The sequence below is a fragment of the Podarcis filfolensis genome (assembly GCF_964270895.1).
Source record: "Podarcis filfolensis genome assembly, chromosome: 1".
Classification (NCBI taxonomy): Eukaryota; Metazoa; Chordata; class Lepidosauria; order Squamata; family Lacertidae; genus Podarcis; species Podarcis filfolensis.
Window position 1 is genome coordinate 21,070,082 of NC_139604.1, and position 24,138 is coordinate 21,094,219.

Sequence of the window (24,138 nt, forward strand, 5' to 3'; positions counted from 1 at the left end):
TCAAAAGGAAAAAAAAATAGTGTTTTATTAACTACCACACTGTTATAATACATTTTAAACGTACAATAAGGTAGCCTTTAAATTTGAGGTGGTTTGAACAAATAAACAGATTCCCAAATGTTTGTAAATAGTGAACAGGTGTTAATTATTGTTCTTTTCCTTTTCCTTGTAAAATGGGTAGCGCACTTACAGACTGGCTATGCAAATTATGTGTGTACATTTTTTTTCTATTATTGAAAATATAAACAGTAATTAAAAAATAAAAAAGAATTCAGCGTAATAAAAAACATATATGTTTATCACTTAAATGTACTGGATACATACAATTTAAGGAAGAAGCATAAAGGAAAGATGTGGACATTTAAATGTAGAGCTAACCAAAAGCTTGGCAGAAGAAAGCGTTGTAAAAACCCTTATTTCACTATTGACTAATATTAATATAGTTTGGAGTACTGTCCCTGTAGGACTGATTTCTATTATTTGCATATGTTTGTTTTTTAACTGGAAATTTACATGATGGCTTTTAAGGCCCTGGCAGACAGATGTTTTTAGAGACAAGATTAGATAAAAACCAATGTTGAAACGGACACCCCTTAGTTTTTGGTCCTCCAATATTCAAGAAAAGGGCACCTTTAATTTTTGCTTCACCACCCAAAATGCTGCAACCTATTTTCTTTTAAGCCTTTGAATAATTTTAAATATTGGTTATATTGTCCAAATTAGTTACTGAAAGAATATTAACAATACATTATTTTGGCAAAATTAAACCTTTAAACATGGCTTTTCAACAGGATTTAAAAGGTAACTATCCCTAGAGTTCCATGTTAAAATGTACTTCTCAAAATCTTACGAGAGTTATGCTTAAAATATTGTACATAGTTAACCTAATTAAAATAATTAGCTTCAAAATGACAACTTGATGAGCTAAGTAAAGCCTATACAATGAAACATTTGCTTGGAAACTTGATTTGTCAGTTATGCATAATAAAAATTCCAGTCATCAAGAAAATTACAAAATTTCTTTCTTTATCATAACATGATTTCTTTCACCAATCAACTTTTATCTTACAATAGATAAATACCAACATGTTCTCATTTTTACACTAAACCACAAAGGATTGATGCATTTGATTAGACTACCATTTCCATCGTTAAATTTTTTTTTTATACAAGTTGGTAAAATTTAATCTCTTCTAGATTCCAAAAGTACCTACAAAACCCATGCAATTTTACCATTTTAATATACTATGGAATATCATACAAAGTAAGGCATTTCAGTGTCATGTATAACCAAGTTACTGTCAATCCAAAAATTTTTGCACATCAATAAAAAGATATCTAAGAACTTAGGAACAATATTCTTCTCACTACTGTATAAAAATAACCACAATTAATAGGTATCTTGTGTAATATTTATTCCATTGTCTCGTTTCCAGAAACAGTAACAAGCTGTAAAGGTATTTCAGCGTTGGTAAGAATATCTTGATTGCTGGTGCCAGAAGTGTTAACAGTCCCTATCCCTGAAACAGAACCTTGTTGAATATTAGCAAGGATAAGCGTCGTTCCGCCCGCAGTAATCAAAGTATCCTCCGGCGTTGCTTCTACCGAGGCCAGCACTGTACTGCTAGCGTGAATAGCCTTTTTATTTTGATGCGTTTTAATATGTTTGGCAAGATGGTCACTTCTCATGAAGCGCTTTGAACATTCTGGGCAGACGAACTTCTTTTCACCTGTCGAAAACATAAAAGTCAGAAGCATTCACACAAAACACACAAAATACCGTCGGGCACATTGTAGCCAAAAGCTTCAGCTTATCTCAGATTTGCTTCGTGGGTTGAAAACTGTGCACTGATTTAAATGCACCGTTGCGAAAAGGAAGCGACAGTAGGCTAAATTTTGACAGGCAGTCAGATGTTAGCAGCAGTGCTTACAAGCCATATTTTAATCTGGATTGGTGTTTTGCTCTCCCTCCCCATCCCTGCTGACAGGTGCGAGTCACACAGAGTAAGTGAAGCAAACTCTTTATTAGAAAAACAGGATCTGCACAGGGCTGCCAGGTCTTGCCCCATGAGGCAGTTGTGTAGACTGAAGGTCCTGCCTTCCCAACAGCTGCCTAAGTTCCCTCTTCTCCAGGGTTTTCCCCAAGCAATCTGAGATGATGCTTGCATGACGCTAATTTATCCTCCACCCTCTTCATGCCTCTCCTGGTTCTGGGACACTAGCAGGGACGGGAGCTTGTCACAGCCGCAGGAGGAGGCACCTGTGCCTCTTCACCAGCCAGACTCATGTCTCTTGGCCTTCCTCATCCCACTTTCCTGTTTCAGCTCCTGCCTCTGATTCCGGACTGCTCTCTGCCACCGACTCCCCCTGCTCACTAAGCCCTGTTACCACTCCAGCTTCTGACACCTCCTCCTCCCAGACTTCTCCATCTGACCACTCATGGTCATCCCACCACCAATCCCCTGGGGCTCTGAGCCGTCTTGCCATGGGGGTTCCCCAAAGGGTTCGTCCACACCATTCCTCTGCATCCAACCAGTCCACGATATCCGCGCCCTCAAAAGGAGCGCGCAAACAAACAATTGTAAAGACGCCAAACGTTGGTAACCTGTATGTGTCCTCCTGTGCCGCTGTAGCTCATCGCTGCGGGTGAACCTTTTCCCACAGAACATCCAAGTACAAATGAACGGACGCTCTCCAGAATGCCAGCGAAGGTGAGCTCTCAGGTGCGATGTCTTCCCGTACACTTTCCCGCAACCAGGTATGTGACAGATGTGCTGTTTCTTCTTCCCCAGATTGGTGCCTCTGTTAAAATACGAACCGACACAAAAGTTCCTCAGCACAGGCAGACACATAGGGACAGTTTGCTGAACTGTAAAGAGGCACATTCCAAACATCTTGGTACACACATTTACAAGGATCAATGGCTCAGAAGCCGCAGGAGCTGTCACCGCTGAAACTGAGAATCATAACACAAGCCACACCCCTCAGTCAGTCATTTGTCCGCTCGCACTGAAAAGTACCAGAAGCATGCATTCCCCACAGCTACAGGTGCTGAAATTAATGAGCTCCCTCACTTTTGCCTCATTTATTTTAAAGACATTTACCACGCGGGAAGTCAAGAAGTGCGTACCTTCCACCCCCTTCTTTACAATTAGGACAGGTGCAAGCGACTCTTCGCAATCTTTTCCCTTCTTGATGTGGCTGGTCCCCTTCCTCGTCCACCACCTGCACTCTCAAATGTGTCAGATCATTGGTATTCAGTGTAGAATCACCACCAAGCTGCCATTCTTCTGGATCAGGCTCCTCTTCTTTAATCCTGATATCTAAGGAGAAGAAACACAGGGATTAGTTATCTGGCCTATTAAAAACCAAAGAAAGCAACACATAATGATCTCATCCTTTAACGTACTTAGCACTATGTGCATGCCAGTTAAAGAGTCAGGTGCTTTTACTATCTGCCATTGTTATGGCTATCCATACCCCTGTTGCCCAGTCTGCATTTAAGAATCACGATGATGAGCCACAGGTTTCAGATCACCAATACGGAGAAGTTTCACAGCACCATTAAAAGTTCTTTCTGATGGGGGGAGGAAATACATGCTATATATGCACACCATATTTGACTTGCTATAAAGGTTATCAAGCCACCCGATATGAAATTATCAGAAAAAAACTGTTAATTATTTGCACGTAAATGCCTTTCGTTGAAAGCAGAATGGAAATTCAAAAAGGCTGAATGAAAGTTTCAAGAATGCTTGTTTAAAGCAACTCTGCAAATTGCTCTTTGCAACATCTATGGGATGTGAACACAACTGAAGTGGGACTCTCTCTGCCCAAACAGCTGTTTTATACAACACGGCATTTCAAAAGTACACGATTTCAAATTGACTGACGTTATGCAAGCAAAATCACACACTGCAGATATCCTGAAATTAGATCGAAGAAGTCGTCTTGAACTGAAATTAGATCGAAGAAGTCGTCTTACAGCAGCAAGGACATCTGGGCTCCAGGGAGCAGTGTTAGAAACTCAGATATATAAGCTAGGCGCCAAATGGCTCCTTAAACCAAGGTTGCAGTCACCAAAACAGTATGTCTAGTTAACATTTTTGGGCAAGACAGCAAATACTTTTCAATGACTGTGATTGGTTATCAGTTAAACATCTGGCTAGTTCAGATGACAACCTTGAGCTAGCTTAAGAACTTTGAGAACTTAAAGAAGAAAAGTCACTTGATCCAGGGACAGTCCACATATATATTGGCCTATTCCGACCTCTTTTCTTAATGGTGACATGGACCATACATAATGTAAGAATATTCACAACTGTGAGCAGGGCAGGGGGAGCAGTAAGTGAAGACAGAAAAAGCATTTTGGTTCCTGAAATTCATTCCAATTGTGCAGCTAAAATACAACTGATAGAATTCTATCAGGATGGGGTATTAGTGTGTGAAAACAAGTCATGATCCAATGAACCCCCCCCCCCAGGCATGCACCTCCAGTTGGTGGTGCCCAGGCATCCTCACTTGGTTGCAAGTGGCAGACAGTCAGATGCAAAATGCTCCTGGCGCCTGGCTAATTTCTAACACTGCTAGGGAGGAGCAGGGAAATGCCAGAAGCCAAGCTAGCTAAATATGAAATCACTACTTCCTGGGAAGATACGGCCAAAGCAAAGCTGCCTCTATGGTTGTAGCACACACACTCGTAAAAGAAAGGGCAACTCGCATGCGTGCAAAGTTTGCTCCTTGCTTCCTATATACTTCTTGTGCCTGGCGTTTTCTGTTTAGCACCTGTTCAATTCTTCCCTGCTAACTGAAGATTCAGAACCACGTTAAACCCCAGCTTAAGGCTTTATCAGTGATGATTGTGGGGTTGAGCTCTACTTCTTTCATGACTCTGCACCGTGGAGTTGGGGGAAAAGTGAAGATTGAACCAATGCCCATCCAATCCATGACAAAGCCAAACATGGGAAAGTTATGCTGTTGTTACTCCTAACAAAGAACAATAATGTAGATGCCAGTAGCAGGTTTTCGGTTGCTATGATGGTGCCTAGATTTTTCCACCCAAAAGGCTTTTTAAAATCTCATTGAGAAACCCAGTCTGTTCCCCTTACTTGCATTTATAAGCAGCAAGATAGCCGTGAGACTATTTTCTATTACCAATCATATTTACCACTAGCCTCAGACACAGCTTCCTTGATAATGCACTCTCTGCCATTAAATATCTGTTGCTTAATAAGTTACTTTCTGCAACTCAAAGCTGCTGAAAGTTTGAAAAGCACTCAGAAATAAAAATCATCCTAAGAGTACTGCTAATTTATGGTACCATTTGCTAGCAAATGGCCTGCAAATGAAATTCCAAGAAGAAAAATTACAAACTGACAAGAAACCAAGAAATATAGCAGCAATAATTTTGGGGAGGGGCGAGAGGTAATATAATTGTTACAGGCATTTGCTTGGTTAACATATGGCAAACGGGTTCACTTCAATCTCTTACCTAGAGATGCAACCAGTGCTAATCATCTTCCTGTTTGTATGTTTGGTTTTGAAACCAAAACTTCTAGATATGGTTCAAAAATCAGATACCTGGGCTGTTTCTTCTGCAGTGCAATTCTATATACTGAGAAGGAAGTTCCATTTTATTCAATGGGGATTAACTACCAGAGAAGAGTGTACTAAATTGCAGTCTTAGATGTGGCAAGAGAAGTCCTCATGTAGGCACCTAAAGTGTGCTAGTTTCTGATTTTCTCTTCGTGGGACACTTCCTCACAAGACATTGCATTTCGAACATGGTCAAAGAAAGCAAAGAATGCTTGCTCTATCTCCTGAATTTGCCTTAACGCCAGGTACAAACTACTGATATATGGCCACCCCCTCATAACCCCGTAAATAAAGGGAAAGACGTAATGTGTCTTGTTCCATTTATCGTTTGAAATATAAGAGTGGTTCAGATAAGCCGTAGCCCAATAAAAGTTAAAAGTATTGATCAGGGGAAGAGATAAAGCAGGTTTCAAACTAGAGCAATTAGCTAAAATTGTCATTTGCCCCTATGCAAGTGGGTGCAGAAATACTATTCTAGAGGCAAAAATTCACTTTCCTTCCTCAATTTGTTAAATATTATTAAGAAAATTCTGGAGATGCACTATTGGTGCAGGCAAACAGCTGGGACCCAAAATATAGCAATCCTAGGCACACACCAGGCTTCTGAAACTTATCTTCTGACTGCAGCTGTTTGTTTGTGCTGATTCAAATAACGAGAAGGAAGACCTGAAGTTTCAGGGGTGGTTTTTCAGATGCCACGGAAGTGTAAAGAGAGGCTCATCCTGTGTGGCTCGAAATCCGCTTGCACAACAAACATCTGTACATTTATCACATACTACGGCCACGCTCATTTATTTCGCAGTTTATACCTTGGGGGTCAAGGCAAATCCAGGAGATAAGAGCAGCCATTCTTTAAAACTTCATTGCTTTATTTGGCCAGGGTCCCAAAGTATGCATGCACTGAAGTTTCCCATGGGACCAGAACAGAATGTAGCATGTTGGGAGGGGCTATAGAGGCAAGGGGAAAACCAGCAACTACTGTGGAAGCATCTCGGAGGCATATATGAACCTTGCCATTTATTTCACCTTCTGAGCTGTCCATTCATTCATTCATTTATTTAAGGCTAGATCTTTCAATCACTAGTAAAAGTTGTGCTTCTCAGAAGGTAGAACTTGCAAGTGATGTAGACAGAAACAGGCAACGCGAAGTCTAGTGCTGCTCCTTGTGCCTATCAAGCCGTTTTCTTGCTCGGACAGCCTGCGCAGACTTCTGAGTCGTCCCTTTGCTTTACAGGCAATTCTTCTGGTAAAATTTAGCCTTACTGCTGTTATCCCGTGGCCTTATGATGTCCAGGCTCAGATTTTTCAAAAGATTAAACTGAAAGGAGAATTTCACTAGGTGTTGCTTATTTCCATGGTGCTGCAGAGATCCTGTCAAACGATTCCCTCCATACCTTATTCTTAAAGGTACTGGTACTCTCTTTAGATTTGGACCCGGCAATGCTACACATCTTGGGCTCCCTGTTCATGTTGCTCTGTTGCCTATGCACTACCTAGAAATAGCTCAAAGCCACAGCAGTACCTAGGCCCCGTATAAGCCCAACTTTGAATATAGCCTTTTTTTCTAGCCTTATGTCTCTACTAATTATTGTAGCCCTTTAGCACTATTTTTTAATAATTAAAACAGGCCCCCAAATAATAATCACTTCCTACCATGCCAAATGGGCTCCTCACATTTTGCTTTCTGCATTTGAGGGCAACTCCTAAGAAATTTAGGGCTGTATTCACTTACAAATCCTAAATAGATGTAAGACAGAGGAGTTTAGTGAATAGGTGGGTGCAGCGGGTTCAGACCTATAGGTACATCTATAGCATAACCGACAGAATTGTGTTTGTCTTGAGAAAATAAAGACAATTTGAAATTAAACAAAACACTGTATATTTTTAAACAGTCCCTATTCCGTGGAAGTAGGAGCCATACATGTGAGGTTCTAAATTACAGAAATTTCCAAATCCAGAACTGGGAAACAGATGGCAAATCAGGGAAACCTATGCAAAAGTCCATGCAAGTGACTACTGCTTTGAATTAAGCATTCTAAGCACTGAACTGAACATTTATACCTTTCCAGGGTTAGTTTGGTCAACAACTGAGCAAGTACTTTAGATAATTAACTATGATTGTATGACCCTTAACTGGGCAGGATGGGAAGGAAGGAAGCTACAGTTGGTGACAATGTTTACCCTCATCAATGGAAGTTGAACCAAGACTTGACAATCATGGCTGATTTAAGCTAGGCTGATCACAAGACCACCAACAATTTAGTACAGTAATGCTTCCTTTGATTGGCTAAAGGCAGCCAAGAACTCTTTCCTATCAATAATATAGTGTCTCCCGATAGCCCGTTATCTCAGCTCATTTCTGGAAAAAGACTTCACACCAATAGCTTATGGTGTTTGATCCAAGACTGGCACAGAAGCACCCATACTTGCTACTGGAGGAGCTGTTAGCATAAGGGGAGAAAAGTGCCCCACTTATGCTAGCGTTAGGGGCTGCACAGTATTACAGTCTTGATCAAAGGATTGATTTCAATGAGTCTGATCTGCTACAGAGGATTTTTGACTATCCCCCCACCCGTGCAACCTAAAGGGTTGGAGGACTCTCCAGAGCAACATGGGAGGTGATGCTCAGGGCTGCAAGAGAAATCAATTAAAATTATTTCCTCCAACTTCCTCAAGTGTGAGCCTACTCTCGATGGAGATCCTTCTGCGACTGGAATAAGGCCTTTGATTTTTTTCGAAAGGGCACATCTGGATCCAACCCAATGTGCACATTTCATTCTTAAGATAGATCAAAGAATGAGACAGTTTGCAATTCTTTCCACTTGTTGTTTTTACCCTGATTAGAGTTCTTGTTAGAGGGACGCGGGTGGCGCTGTGGGTTAAACCACAGAGCCTAGGACTTGCCAATCAGAAGATCGGCGGTTCAAATCCCCGCAACGGGGTGAGCTCCTGTTGCTCGGTCCCTGCTCCTGCCAATCTAGCAGTTCGAAAGCACGTCAAAGTGCAAGTAGATAAATAGGTACCGCTCTGGCGGGAAGGTAAACGGCGTTTCCGTGCGCTGCTCTGGTTCGCCAGAAGTGGCTTAGTCATGCTAGCCACATGACCCAGAAGCTGTACACCGGCTCCCTTGGCCAGTAAAGCAAGATGAGCGCTGCATCCCCAGAGTCGGCCACGACTGGACCTAATGGTCAGGGGTCCCTTTACCTTTACCTAGAGTTCTCGTTTCAATTTTCCACCCAGAAACAGCTCTATTATTGCCTGCTATTGCTCCAGGAATGCATACTTATACAGGACAATAATCAAGCAAACAGCAACGTGCAAAGGGTAGGGAAGAGATTAACATTTCATTTGTAGAAAAATTATTTACACCACTAATAAGTTTGGGTTTGCTTAGTTCTTGTCTCTATACTAGTGCTGGGGGACACCAACATGGCACGGGGGGCACACTAACCAAGGCCTTTCCTTGTGCCCACAGCATCCCTTTCTTGTGCCCCTTCAAATCTGCTGTCTCAGTCACAGGAACGCTTTTGCTCTTCACTTGTGATGTCCCCTCCCCTCCAAAACATCCCTTATGCCACAATACAATTAGGCTTGAAAGGAGCCTTCTTTCCCTAGCTTTCTCTTGCACACACCTCTGTTCAAAACGCCCCCCCCAATGCCAAATATTTCACTTGAAATAAGCATTTTATTGGTTGCAATGGGCTTTATAAAAACCTAATTGTTGCAGTGGGACATCTTCCTGGAGTTTACAAAGTCCTGCAAGTTGCACTCTGCAGGACATTCACTTCCCATTAGGTCTGAAAACAGCTAAAATACTTTGTTCAAATCTAACTGCCAGGAGTTGGGGGGGGAGAGGGAAAGAGCATGTGGCACGCATGCCAGCATTACTGCGGGGTGAGCATGTCTGTGCCGCTGTAGTGCGTATGCGTGTTTGGTGCCCACGGCAGTTTCTTAGGTTTCCTGCTACATCGCACCAGGGAGATCATCCTTATTCTTTATTTTGAACTTCGTTTTCAAAGCAGTTAATGCAATATGGAAAGAAATGACCACATTTCCCAACTACCACTTAATGAGGCTCTTTGTTTTCACTATCCAAAATAAGAGGTGGCTCTGACATAAAACACTACTAAATCTAGTACAGTTGTTAAAGAAAACACTATGGACTATCCTCGTAACTGCAGCTGGTTTATATGGCAAAGGGATATCTAACATTAACTCAGCACTGAACTTCCATCCGTAAATGATCTAAGTGTTTTACCGATATATGTTTGCTAGGCACCTGCAGAGAATTCCAAATTCTACCTATCTGTGCATATCCAGGCCAATAGCTATACTGTTAGGTGGCATTCAGAAGAAACGGCTTTAACTGAAGTGCACGCAAGGGCTGGAATATGCCCAGTGGTTAGCTTGTTTTAACTTCCTTTATATAAATGAATGGCTTTGTAACATTCTGCAGAGTTTCTAAAGTGGTTTGCCATTTGGCATTGGGGGTGGGCAGGGGCTGCTAATCTAGAAACACAAGCCTGGGTTCTACTGGACATGTCTTTCTCTTTGGATCCTGGCTACGATTTACATATGCGAAGTAAAACAAGAGCCACAAATCAACTAGGGGTTCATTTCTTCGTATTTAACGATCTTCAGCCTCTAACTGAATTCTCAAGGGGGTATGGGTTATGTAAGCCATGCATTAGGTCTCTCGGTTCGTAAGGTTACTGAGAATTTGTACAGTATTAATTTCTTTGGGTTGTATCTAATTGTGTCGTGGAAGGAGTAAGAGTCTTTGACCTAGCAGAGACCCCAGTGAACAGAAGGGGGTGGCAAACTACAGTGGTACCTCGGGTTACATACGGTTCAGGTTACATACGCTTCAGGTTACAGACTCCGCTAACCCAGAAATAGTGCTTCAGGTTAAGAACTTTCGTGCTCCGGCAGCAGCAGGAGGCCCCATTAGCTAAAGTGGTGCTTCAGGTTAAGAACAGTTTCAGGTTAAGTACGGACCTCTGGAACGAATTAAGTACTTAACCTGAGGTACCACTGTATACCAATTTCTCCTTCAGTCTTCCAAATCACCTTCCTCTAATTCCCCCCCAAAAAAAAAATTTGGGGGAGGGCAGAGAAGCTGAAGGGAAGAGGAAAAGAGAACTGGTAAATGATTCCCCTCCTTCTATTAGCACAGGGCTTCTCAAACTTGGGTCTGCAGCTGCTTTTGGACTACAACTCCCAGCATCCCTAGCTAGCGGAACCAGCGGTCAGGGATGACGGGAGTTGTAGTTCAACAACAGCTTCAGACCCAAGTCTGAGAAACACGGCAATTAGCAAAAACATTCACTGGATGGAGAGGAACAAATAGATTCCACTCTTCAACTGCAAGAGAATTGTCTCTCTGCTTATCAAATTGGAATGTCAGTGGCACTGGCAAGAGTAATTGATTTGCTCCCAACTCTTAACCCAAATTATTTTGCCACTGTACTGAAAACCAAGAAACTGAATTGTACTTTTGTCAAAACTCAAGCCTTCGATCAGTAAATGAACCCATTAACCATCAGTATTTCCTTCTGGATTTAACACCTTCCTCCTTGTACAATATTGCACATTCTTTGGATTCAAAATTTACACTACAATTTGCACTGCACTTGCTTAATGTAGTGCTGCCGACGGAAAAAACTGCAGTCTGAACCCACGCTTCAAAATTTGCATATATATACAAGTTTTGGCCTAAGTGTTCTGTAAAAGCCAGCAACAAGTATTGCAAAGTTTGAGTCTCAGCAACTCTTCTGATATCAGGCTCATTTTCAAAACATGCTGAAGCTGCTTCGTAAATCAGTAGAGCAGCTAAGTTATATGGCAGATCCTAAACTGGATACAAAATAGCACCATTTGTATTGTTTAGCCCAACTGAGCTTCATCCGTCAAAACTTGTCCAAGGTTTTTTGAAACATGGCCTCTGTACTACAAGCCAATGAACAACTAACCTTATCCCGTGTTGTCTTGCCATTGTTATAAATCTATTTAAAAAGTACTTCATACAATTAGATTTATAAAGTAAGTTACTAAACCATGGGAGGCATTCAATTATATTCACTGGTGGGAAAAATGGTACTTGCAGTTTCTCTTAGTCCCTCTCCAGCCCCCATTGGTCCCCCATAACATCTTATAGAGGGTCCCTCCACTCCTCTGGAGAAACCTTGGTGCAGAAGCCCACTCACGCTTATGTTGCATCTCACCTCTGACATTTATAATCATTTGAAACATAAAGTTCAAAAAAACGAATTTCAGACATCGCGGACAGTGATATAACCAGTTTAAGGAGGACAAACTAGAACTTGACATTTCAGAAAGTGAACTATTCCCAGCTGTTGCAAAAGTATTTCTTGGGAAAATAGCAGCACAAAGTCTTGTATACTTCCATGAACCCCCAAAAATATTGTGAACGTTTATCAATGTTAAAAGCATGAAAGGGACTAGTTTCACAAAGACGCGTTATAATGATATAAATACCTGCAGGACTGTCGGCATTTTCTCCTGAGTGCAGCTGAATGCCACCAGAATCTATGGAATTTATTGTAACTGTCTGTAGATTTGGCAACTGAGCAGTACTTAGGCTAACAGGAGTCGAAGTCAAGCCCCCGCTTGCTGCAACTTGACCCAGAGTGAGCGTCTGCACAGGGGTCAATGTTATTTGTTGGCCAGGGGCATTCTGCAGCTGTAAGTTCTGCAAGTTCTGCACTCCTTGCACTTGAAACGTCTGCCAGGTTATCTGCCCGGATGGGGTCACTGTCTGCGCCTGGATTAAAAACGTCCCAGGGTTCAACTGAAGCTGAAGATTCTGCAAAGCCTGTTGCGATATACCTTGGCCAGCTTGCACCCCGTGGATTGTCTGCTGCGCAATACCTTGTACAATTTGGGCTTGGCTGGTTGTTTGCGGAGACTCCTGAAGCTGTATGTGCTGCACAATAGGCTGTGCTGTGGAGACCTGAATATTCTGAGCCTGTGTCTCTTCCGAGACAGATGTTTGGATATAATTTCCCTGAAGATCAGAACTGTGTACTTGCCCAGTATTAGTAGACAGGCTGTTTGCATTCTGCTCCAATATACTGGTACTGTCTATAGTTACAGGCAGTTGTGATGAAGATGATGTTGGCACAAATAAGTCTGTATCGGTGGTGGTTTCCGTCATTTCCGGAGAAACCTGCTCAGCAGTCCTATCAGAAGTGTCCGAACTATCCATCGCCTGTGAAGTACTTATCAAATGCCCGTCGGCGTTAATGCCTGCAGTCATGGTTTGAGAACCACTTAGTCCCAGAGAATCTAGATCAACACTATTGATGGGAACAAAAGCAATATTTCCCGGCAGTCCAAGAGGAACGTTAGCAACTACCTGCGCTTGCCCAGGGAAAGACGAACTGCCAATGGTAACCCCTTGGACTTGGCCAGTCTGTGACAATATATTCTGAATATTACTAGAAGATGTTCCAGAGGCAATGATGGTTTGATTGGAGCCAGGAATGATTTGAATTTGACCGGTTTCTTGATTTACACTACCGTTGTCAGAAGAGGCTGCAAAACCAAGCTGAACTTGCTGACCATCGGCTGTCTGGATCTGGGGTATTACTTGATACTGGACATTGGGCACTGCACCGTTTGACGAATCCGATCCAGATGCAACAGAAAATATCTGTTGATTCTGCAAACTCTGTAGGGGAAGGACATATTGCCCACTTGAAGTTACTGTGGCGGTCCCCGGGATCTGTACTATATTGCCAGCTTCATCTTTGATAGTTGTTGGCGTAGCAGACAACACCTCCCATCTATTTGGAGTTCCTGCTAACTGTACAGATGACAAATCCCCTGCCTGAACAGAAGCAAAAAGAACAGAAAATCAAGACGTGTAGATTTTACATGTTAGATCACATACAAACTGTACATCAATACATTGCAAACATACATGTGATTTATAACTTCCATGCAACCTGGACTCAAATGCACTTAGAACTAATTTACCTCAGTAGGCCTGAACACACGCAGCTCTGTGCTGCATTGTGGCCTTTACCTACCATTTCAACATACTGTTACATTACTCTAGTACACTGAAGGTTAATCACTGGACAATCAACGGTTGAAAAACATCAAGAAACGCACATCAAGTATTTTATCTTTTCGACACTGGATCTTCCAATGCTAATTCATTATGCTGATCTTTGATAAAACCATTCTAACAATTTAAGTCCCCTCCGTACTCCAGTAAATGTGTCATACATGAATTTTAGGTTGGCTGCTATGAGTTACATGAATATACACACATACACACACAGAGAGAATTCAGTTCTCATGGTCAAAAGCATATTTTGCATGTATACAATATTTCCCCTTTTCTGTCCTCCAGCCCCACCTCTTTGAACTGAGCTGGATACCCCTCTACACAGCCTTTAGAGTCAAGGGCTACACAAAAAAGAACTAATATAGATATAATTGACCCAAATATACTCGAATAAGAAACAATAAGTGTTGAAATTTTGATATATAACCTTATTTTCACATTGCTAACGCCTGCTAATTCCTAGATGCTTTACGGGAGCAATTCTATCCGCTGTGGCAGAGTGGTTGAGGGGCCGTTGCATCCCATGGACTTCCCTCTCCACGAGGGCCTCCTTGTCGCAGTGGCAGAAAGCTCAGCTGCCATTGTTCCTCTGCCAACTGTACTGTGACTGCAGTTAGGGAGCTGGGGAAGATTCATGTCAGGGACACTATAGATTCACAGGCCTGCCCATTTCCAAGAGGTTGATTAGAGAAGAAAACCTATATACCATTTACTATACAGTCGGACCTTGGAAGTCGAATGGAATCCGTTCGACTTCCAAATGTTCGGAAACCAAGGAAGCTCCTGCAGCCAATCAGAACCCGCGTTGGACATTCAGGTTCCAAAGAAAGTTCGCAAACCGGAACACTCACTTCCAGGTTTGCGGCATTCGGGAGCCAAGGCGTTCGACTTCCGAGGTACGACTGTATACGTTTACAATTTACTATATACATTTCTGGATGAAATGTAGTTCTATTTTTAGAAAGCAAAATGCGGCGCCTTCTGTGCCCTGGCTGGCCCAAGCCCAGCAAGGCTTAGGAAGTGGCAGTTTTTCTGTCAGACACCCAACCACACCACTCACCAGGATTGCTCTGCCCAATGTTTCATGGAGAACATGTGCTGATCAGCACTAGAAGGTGGTACTAATTCATTTTGGAGATTATGGAAAAAGAGTACTAAATTAATTCGTGACAGACAGAAAGCATTTACCACGTGCTATCATTTCGGCTTGAAAGATACTTAACCTTCTCTACTTAAACAGCAGTAGTGAGACTACAACATAACACTTTTCCAAGTATCCCCGCGGCATTGTGGAATGTTGTCCTGACTTGGATCCTAGCTGATCAGATGTCTTAAATCATCTTAGCCGCTTTTCTTGTCTTCCCAATGCACGCTTTAAAAGTTAAGGAGGTTTGAGATAATACAATCAAACTGTTTGTAAAATCAAAAAAAGCTTAGGCAAAGTAATAGCGAAGGAAAAAACAAACAAGTTTAGCACAATAGATCTAAAGCTTAGTTACATTGCTACAGCATCCTAATAAATAGCTGCTGTATTCATTAGAATGCTAAGTACTCCAAGAACAGATTCAGAAGCAGCAGCAGCTGCAGCTCAACCACTGAAGTGCTTCGAAGGACAGGGTGTTTTTTTCGGTTGCGGCACCTACCCTAAACCCTTGCAGAGTGAGGTCCATCAGGCCCTATTGTGGCACTGCTCCAAAAGGAGAATGAAGACCTGACATTTTTTAAAGGCCTCTGGTTAATTGTGAACTTTTTGATGGCTCAGTTATTTTTGTGCTGTTAAGATTCCTTAAATTAGTTTGCACATTGTTAATATTAATTTCAGTGAATAAGGAAGGGAGGTTAGGTTTCATTCTGTTTTTACTGGAGAAGTAGGTGAGATAGAATTGTTTAAAAGGATGTCGTAGAAAACAGACGACGCTAAATTTTCAAAGGCCCAAGTCTCCACTGTAATGAACTATTAAAGTTCACATTACAAACGATCCATTTCAGATCATTTTCCGAAAAGGATTGGCAATGGACAAGACTGGAAATAATAACAAACCATTTCTGGTCTTAGCCATCTGCCACATATTTATTTCTTTAAATTCAGTATGCTTCTCTTTCTCAGCCCCCAGTCAGAAGGCGGGCCTCTCCTTTATAAGGGCCCCTTCCTGCACATTATTAGGTTGTCCTTTTTTTATACTTCATGCACCAACAACAAAAGTCAAGAAAAGGACATGTGCTTGAACAGGGAATCTGCTCTCGCTCTCTCGTGCTCCTTGCAAGATTTCAAACATCCCAGGGACACCCTGTGCTCCAAGGAACAGAATGGCACTTCCTTGCGCTGAGCAGCAGCCATAACGCAATGGTTTCATCATAGCTAAGCAGAAAAAAGCAAAGCTGTGGAGTGCTGTGATTTCAGAACACTCCAGCTAGTCACACATCTTCCAAGACTCCTTGGATCTTCTCAAGTGTCTTTAATGCTACATCAAACATCGGATATGGCTACCAACCCACTGTATCTTAAAAGTCTGAAACGTCTCAATATTTTTCAGCAGATGAATAAACAAGGAATCAGTTCTCACACAGGTGAGATACAAGTCCCAAGGACTTCCTATCACGAAGGATTTGGCTGCATGCCTCTTACCCAGGCATAGGCAAACTAGGCCCTCCAGATGTTTTTGGACTACAACTCCCATCATCCCTAGCTAACAGGACCAGTGGTCAGGAATGATGGGAATTGTGGTCTCAAAACATCTGGAGGGCCAAGTTTGCCTATGCTTGCTCTTACCAATCTCAATGTTCTAATGAATTGTTTTCCAAAAGTCAAAGTATAAATAACGGAAAAGAACCCGTCAGTCAGGGACAGGTATCTACAGCAAAGCATTTTGCTGCCACTTCTGAACACAAGGAATTGTCCTTCGTTCCAACTACAGTTAAACAAACTAGGATGAATCCACGCCTTGACATCCTGGTTTTCTTTCAACTAACTAGTCCTCAAAGATCGGAATCTGAGGTGAATCTGAAAGCTTTCATTCTTCTCCTCTTCTCATGTGAAGGAAGACAGAGGCGTGTGTGAACCTGGGAGTCACCACAGCATGTTCAGGCAAACATCTGAACCAGGCCAGTAAAAGTAATTTATGTTAAGCTCAGTTAATTTGGAGTGCAACTGGACTTTGTTTGTGCATCTTTTTAAGTGGTGGAGCGATAAGAAAAAATAACTTCAAAAAGAAAAGTGAGAAGCCATTCTTTTTGGAAATTAAGTTTTGAAAACTTATTTCCAGATATTTTATAGTTTAAACAGCTTCTAAATAAATTGTTTCTACGGTGTTAAACAACTTTTATCTATTTCAGACTAACCACCAAGGCATGAATAACTATTTTCAAACCAAATTCAAGCGTTTCAGCTGTATTAAGAATATTTAAAAACTCAAGATTCCCCCCACCCATTATTTTTCAAGGATTAATTCAACATTGGTCTTACATGAGATGAAAAGGAGTCACTACATTTAAAAAGTACCTACTTGGGGTTATGTTTACACTACAAGCAACCCTCATTTTGCACAGGGGTTACGTTCCGGACTCCAGCATGTGTCAGCAGGGCCTGCATAAAGTGTTCCTTTCCACTCCTTTAGGGACATTTTAGTGATATTTTCAGGTCAATTCTGGGTTCAGTGCTGTACGCGCATGATCACGTGTAAATAGGTTGTTGCCTGTACTCAGATTTCTGATTCTTAAGTCTACCAGAGATACCAGCAGTCAGATTCAAGTTACCTACAGCTCCTTATGACAATACGTAATTAAAATGCCTACATATTGCCACTATATAATTGGGATGTGTACAAAGTATTGCATTATTACAGTGCGCTGTAAACATCATTAGATTTAACCTCAATACTGAATATATTTAATTAGAAGTAAATCCCACCAAGTTAAACAGAACTTAACTTCCCGGTTAAGTGTTCTTCAAATCACAAGCACAGGGAGCTATTTATATAAACACATTAGTTTCTCTTATAGCTATGGTATACAAATGCTACACAGTACACTTATAGTATTTCCAGTTCATAAAAATATTGTCTTTCCCCCTAACATCAACAAGTCCTACTTCTGAAGATTATTCAGTTTCAGAAACATAATATTGATTTCTAAAACTTTGGTGATGTTATTATTGCTACCATCGCTCAAGCTTTTGCTTACATTTTCAGTGGAACATTATCTATTCAAACAAACAGGAGGGCAGCCTACGCAATTACAGCAAAAAACTTATCGCGGGTTTCAAGAAAGGCTATGCACCTATGTAAAAGCTGGCATTTATTACACAGTGAAGCAGTTCTGTATCAATATAAGATCCGTATTAAATCTTCTACAATTTGGGATCCTGCAAGGCATTTCGAGAATCAATTATTGTGAAATCCCCTGCTCCCGATTGTACAATAGCACAAGACAGCTAGGCTCCAGGGCAGCAGGAATACTCTCGTGCAAAACCTCATACAGCATTATTACTGACGCTCAGGACCAAGTGAGCAGGAGGCACAATGTTCATCAAGTCTTGAAACATGAGCAAAAAGTGCCCTCCCTTCGCCACATGAGCTTTTTTCTCCCTCATTCCAGATACTTCAAGCCGCAGAGCCTCAAGCAGCTTAGAACATTGATAATTATGACCAAGAAATTGTTTTTCCCCTTGTCTTAGTTAACCCACCCACCCCAACACAAGAGAATCCTTTTAGCTTATTGCATCCTAGGAGACGGGGGAAGTGAAGCTGCAAGATTCACACCTCACAGCAAGCCTTTCCTGACCGCAATTCCTTTCCCCTCATACTAACCTTTTTTCTTTTGGGAAGTCCCCCCAGAGCATGTAGAAACTCTTACCTTGTCTCTTTATGGATCCTTCTTCTGTACCCTACTTGGTGCCCTGGGGCACCCGGTTTGCTCTTAGAAGGAATAAGCTGAGGCTGAGATGATGAATTTGGAAATCCCCTTTCAGCTTTCATCTAGCCCTGCAGTTTACCACCACAGTACAATGCAATTTTTCTACTGCACTGACTGCTGAAGCTCAGGGTTAGGTGAGCGGGAAACTATGCTGCATGGCAAATACATGCCATGAGGAACATGTTCCCTGTCTCCAACTGCCTCCTCCAGTTAAAGTTTTTTTAATGTTTGATGTCTCACTGTGTTTTAATTTGTTGAAAGCTGCCAAGAGTGGCTTGGGTATCCCAGTCAGATGCACGGCCTATACATTTATTATTATTTATTTGTTCTAGATTCAGGTAGGCAGCCTGTTGGTCTGACGCAGTCGAAATATATTTTTAAAAAATTAAAAAATTGTCCAATAGCACCTTAGAGACCAACTAAGTTTGTTCTCGGTATAAGCTTTCATGTGCATGCACTATTCTTCAGATACCAAGAAGAAACTTAGTTGGTCTCTAAGGTGCTACTGGACATATATATATATATATATATATATATATATATATATATTTGTTGTTGTTGTTACACTATTATAAGTTAGTGGCTCAAACAGGCCAGTTCTGTCCCCTCCTTCCTATCACCCCCACCCCAATTCAGTTGACACCCACAACACAATTTTAGCCCTGGTTATCTGGCTGTTTTGTTTCCATCCCTCCTTTAAATGTACAAAATCATTTGGTTCAGCACATCTGGAAAGTCCTGTAAATATGCACAAGCCAGAACACTGTTTGTGGATGTTGCCATTTCACTGCCAATCTGATAGGAATGGGACCACTAAGTTCACCATTAAAAAAAAAAAGTAGAACTACAGTCAGGAACACCTAAGAGTGCTGTTTGGTGATCAGTTCTGTTATTTACGCACATTCTGAAAGCTCCTCTTGCTGTGTTATGTACTACTCAGGAACAAGGATGGCTGTCAGCCCCAGCCTCTTAACACGGGAGGTGAGTTGGTTTCTGGAGAAAGACTCATTTCTTCTTTACCCAATGCTATGTCTCCATGTAGCACAGAAGGAACGTTTACGACATAGGGCACATACTCCCCAGCCGTTATCCCTACCCACTTCTGAGATGCTATATGTTGTTCCAGACTCAGATAGCTCCTGCTCTCCCAGTTACCACCCTCAGCCTGGCTAACCATGTTTTGGGGGGGTTATTTACAACCTTGTATTGTTGTGAATAGCCAAGGAAACCCCTAAGCATGCGGATACCCGCACTATGCGTGTGAATTGCTGCCAAATATTTAGACGCAGGGCCACAAAGTTCAGTATTCGGAAGGATGGTAGTGATGCAATCCCAGGGGAATCAGTAGAGATCCTGGAGGTTCAAAAAGGTTGTACTCTTTTGCAGAACTGGCAGAGAGACCTACGTGGAGATAATGTTTAGAATGGGGCGCTAATTTGGGCTTGCTATATTCAGAACAAATTTCCAATTTGCTATTGTTTGACCAATTCAGATACAGCAACTGGCCTTGTTCACATGCCACATTAAACCACCACTTAAAACAAAGTGCAGTTAATATCAATACTCTCTCATTCCTGATGCCATGCCAGAGATAAGCCAGTCTTAGGCTGACATGTCATCTAAACCACTAGAAACAAACAAGGTTTGTCCTTGGTTCTGGGAAAACAAACCATAAAAGAAATTTCAGATGATGCAACGAATCAGACTTGGCTTGTTTTGTCTGTGGTGCATATTCAGCACCAGGAAAGAAATACCATGGGAACTTTTGAGTAGCAGGCACCAACACATTTCCCTTTCACATTAAATCATAACTTGTTTTCAACTATTGTGATGTGTGAACTAGGAATCAGAAGTGATCACATGAGGAGGGAGCACCATTTCAAATCCTGTTCACAATGGCCGAGCTGCTGCGATACCTGAACTAGACTTTAGTGTAAAGCACACTCTACAAAATTAGTCCTAATTAAATGGCTCAGTAAGTCAGGGAAGGAAATATTAGCATTATATCTGTGGCAAAATTCTAAATTCCAGAAGACAATTCTCATAATTTAACTTCCTGTTAAATATCTGAAGTGTGGCTAGACTATAGTAGTCTAATCCAGAAATCAACTTTGCAAGTTACTAGGGTGAGGTCTAAAGTAAACTGAATTTGGGAATGCAAATATTGTGACTTGATCCTCGCTGCATTGGAAAGTTTGATAAGAAGTTGGACATGCGTAATTTAAATCTTAAACTTAAAAGGCTTGGGGGGAACCCAGTTCCTTTTTCCAATTATTATCAATGCTGACAATTACTTTTAGTGACATCTCATTGTGGATGAGAGATTTGTGGCAGGCGGCTTGCTTTCTTATCTGAGTGTGTAGGAATGTGTTTGCAGTTTCCCTTCCCATTCCCACAGGAGAATTCATTGATACCAGAGACGAGACACAAAGATGAGATCGTTTTGTTGCTATTTAGTTAGCACTTTCACTTGCAATGATTCATTTCGTTAAGGAACATTCCATTAAATACCATTAAGGAAGTATCTACTCTAGAAGATTCCTTTCAGGAAAATTCATGCCAATGCTTCCCTTCTCCAACTATTTTCATCTACTGCCATTATTTATATATTTGATATGTAGAAATACCATCAGAGGTCTCAGAATTACTAGTATTATGAAAAGCACAAGAGAACGCCACGTGTGATCAGTTACATCCTGGATTAGCTATAGTTGGAGAATGGCACACTGAGGGAAATGGTTAGAAAAAGGGGTGGGAACCATAATTCTAGTCTGGATCTGAGGCCTCTCCTCTTTGGCCCTGCCTACCCCCAGATGGAAATTAGGCTAAGAAAAAAGCTCCTATTGGTGCCAAACTACCATTCAGAGAGGACCTATTGAGTAAAAAGAGGTATTCCTTACCCATTTTTGGCTTTGGCCACAACATACAGTCAATAAAAGGTACCAAACCAATTGCCACCAAGAGAATGTGGCACTCAACATAAAAAGGACGCCCACCACTGATTTAAACCATTTATCCAAACATATAAATATTTGCAGGGAACCATAACATTTTGTGGAAAGGTCTTTTTCATTTGCGCTCTTTTCCACTCTCCTTTTTTTCTGTCTCTGTCTCACATGCCTGCTTCTTGCCTGCCCACATTTCCTGTAGCCAATTCCCAATTACCTTTTAAAAGCTCATCCCATTTATAAGGCTAAACCATTATCAAAATAAGTGTTTTAACGTTACCTGAGTGCCATTTTAGATCCTGTTTTAATAAATTTATTGTAGGATGGAGAATCTCACCAATGTGAAAACCTTGCTTCAGGCTCTCTGAGAACCAGAGACTACATTGCTGCATTATTTTTCCTTTGCGTCACACATTTGGAAGGACACAGATGAGCAAGTTAAAATTTGGCTCTATTCCAGGCTCTGACACTAACTCACTGAGGCTGTGGACAAGTGATTAGCTTCAACTACATCTTAGCTTCCTGGTGTGCAATGAAGATAATAAATACTTTTCGTTCTGCTGTGTGAGGCTACATTCCTTAATCCACTCACATGGCTTTTAAATGCCACGGAAATTGACAGGGCTCATAAGCACTCAAAGGGGCCACAGAAGCATACATTAAAATTAAGAAGGGACCATCAGATGCCAAATAACCTGGTTCAAGTTATCTAAGATGACACTGGAACAGTGTATGACTGCGAGTGTTTACTCAATAGTCCTGCCGAATTCAAAGGGGCTTATGCACATGTATGCAAAGGACTGAATTCAAACAGTCACTGAATCTAATGAAGCTTCTCTCATGCTATCCACATATAGCTACCTAATCCCTCCATTCCTCTCCACCGCAATACTCATCTCCTATTCACACCATAAACACTATCCAGAGAACAACCAGGAAGCCACAGAAAAGATGAAGATTTTCATTCGGCATTGAACATACAGTTCCCTATATCACCCACGTACAGACGCGTTCGAAAATTAAAGAGAGTATCCATTTCTGGCAAACCCATGGAATCAAATCTGAAAGGTTAACGTAAAATGCCAAATCATCCCACCGCTTAAAACTTGCATTTCAATTAACCCCCCCCCAACACACTTCAAACCTGCTCCTTTTTAACAGCAAAGCACTGACATGTTGTTTTCCGTCACATCCTATTCCTACCAGGCTCCTCTAAAAACTAGTCAGGATATTTACCGGGCAGATAACACACAAGGAAAGAAAGCAGAGTGGTGGTGGTTTGAGTGTCAAAACTTCCCTTTTTCTCACACACACACACACAAAACTGATCTGCAGTGCACTGTTAACTGCGCCCAGAAACAGCGTTCAAAATAGCTCGCTTCCGCTAGGGAGTACAGGCTGCCTATTCTTTTCTCCTTTCCCCCCCTTCCCTCCAACCAGCCATTTTGCCCTTAAAGTGTCTTCTCGTTTCCTCCTCTCCTTCAACCCAGCCTACATTTTGTGCTGCTGCGGGGTTCCGGGGTGACAGCTGACATTCAGGAGCAGGAAGGGGGGTGGGGTGGATGATGGTTCACTTTTCTGAAAGGTGGGGTGGGGGGGTGGAAAGCCCAGATAGACCTCCCTTTGCCTTGGGGTGGGGAGGAGGAGGGGTGAGCGGGAGAAACCAAAGCTTCCCGCCTCTCTGCCTGCCTTCCCCCCCCCACCTCCCCAAACCTGCGCCGCCGCCCCGTCAAGCCCCGTTTGAAGATGCAACGAGAGGCGCCGCGGCATTCAGAGGCTCGAGGGGATGTCCCGGTGCCGCCTCCTCCTCCTCCTCCTCTCTCCCCCCACCCACCCCAGGGAGCCCGCCCGCCCGCCCGGCTCCTCCCGGAGAGGCAGGGGAGCTCGGGGACCCGCTCTCCCCGGCAGGTCGGCCTTGCGATCGTCCCTCCCCCGGGCGGGCGGGCAGTGCTCTGCGGTGTCTCTCCGCGTCCCTCCCCCCGGGCGGGCGGGCGGTCTGCGGCGTCTCTGCCTCTCTCTCTCTCCCCCCCCCTTCTCCGGCAGGCCGTGCGAGCGCGGCGGGGCGGGCACTTACCGCTCCGGCAGGCGGAGAAGCGTCGTCGTCGTCGTCCTCCGGCGACGGCGGCCCGATCTTGCTGCAGGTAGCCGCCAAGAGCGCCAGCGGCGACGGCTGGGTGTCCTGGGGTGGGGTGAGGGGGGGGGAGCGGGAGACAGGCGGCGGGAGAGGTGGGTTAGCGCGGGGCGCGTCTCCGTCGGTCCCCTTCCCTCCGCCCGCGCAGCAGCAGCAGCAGCGGCGCCGCCGCAGCCACCGAAACCCCGCGCTCGCGACGTGTCACCGCCGGGGGGGGGGGTGGGGAGGAGGGGGGAAAGAAGGGCTCCGGGCCCGAAGCCTGCTGCTTCACCCGCCCTCCCGCCTCTCACCTGCGGGGTGCCCGACTCGTCCGAGGCGTCGGCCGAAGCCGCTGCAGAGCCGCCGTTCCCGTGCTGCAGATATTCGCCGTGGGGGCCGCCGCCGCTGCTGTCCACGTCCAAGGCAGCCATTTCCTCTTGTTTCACGGGCTTCTCCGGAGCTGCGCGCATAACGGG

General features: G+C 43.0%; 1 protein-coding gene across 2 annotated transcripts in view; it reads right to left on the reverse strand.

Annotated features, from left to right (window-relative positions):
- SP3 (Sp3 transcription factor) overlaps positions 1-24,138 on the reverse strand; it is a gene marked incomplete at its 5' end in the record, with an annotated part of 25,063 nt that continues 925 nt past the window's right edge. Inside the window, 6 exons of one of the 2 annotated variants that reach the window (XM_083628717.1) lie at positions 1-1,730; positions 2,606-2,802; positions 3,131-3,323; positions 12,094-13,447; positions 23,627-23,731; positions 23,974-24,122. In XM_083628717.1, the coding sequence (XP_083484843.1) occupies positions 1,414-1,730; positions 2,606-2,802; positions 3,131-3,323; positions 12,094-13,447; positions 23,627-23,731; positions 23,974-24,122 (2,315 nt within the window). In that variant the 3' untranslated portion in view covers positions 1-1,413. Of the gene's footprint in view, positions 1,731-2,605; positions 2,803-3,130; positions 3,324-12,093; positions 13,448-23,626; positions 23,732-23,973; positions 24,133-24,138 lie in introns of those variants that run through there. The other variant, XM_083628716.1, reaches the window with a different exon arrangement.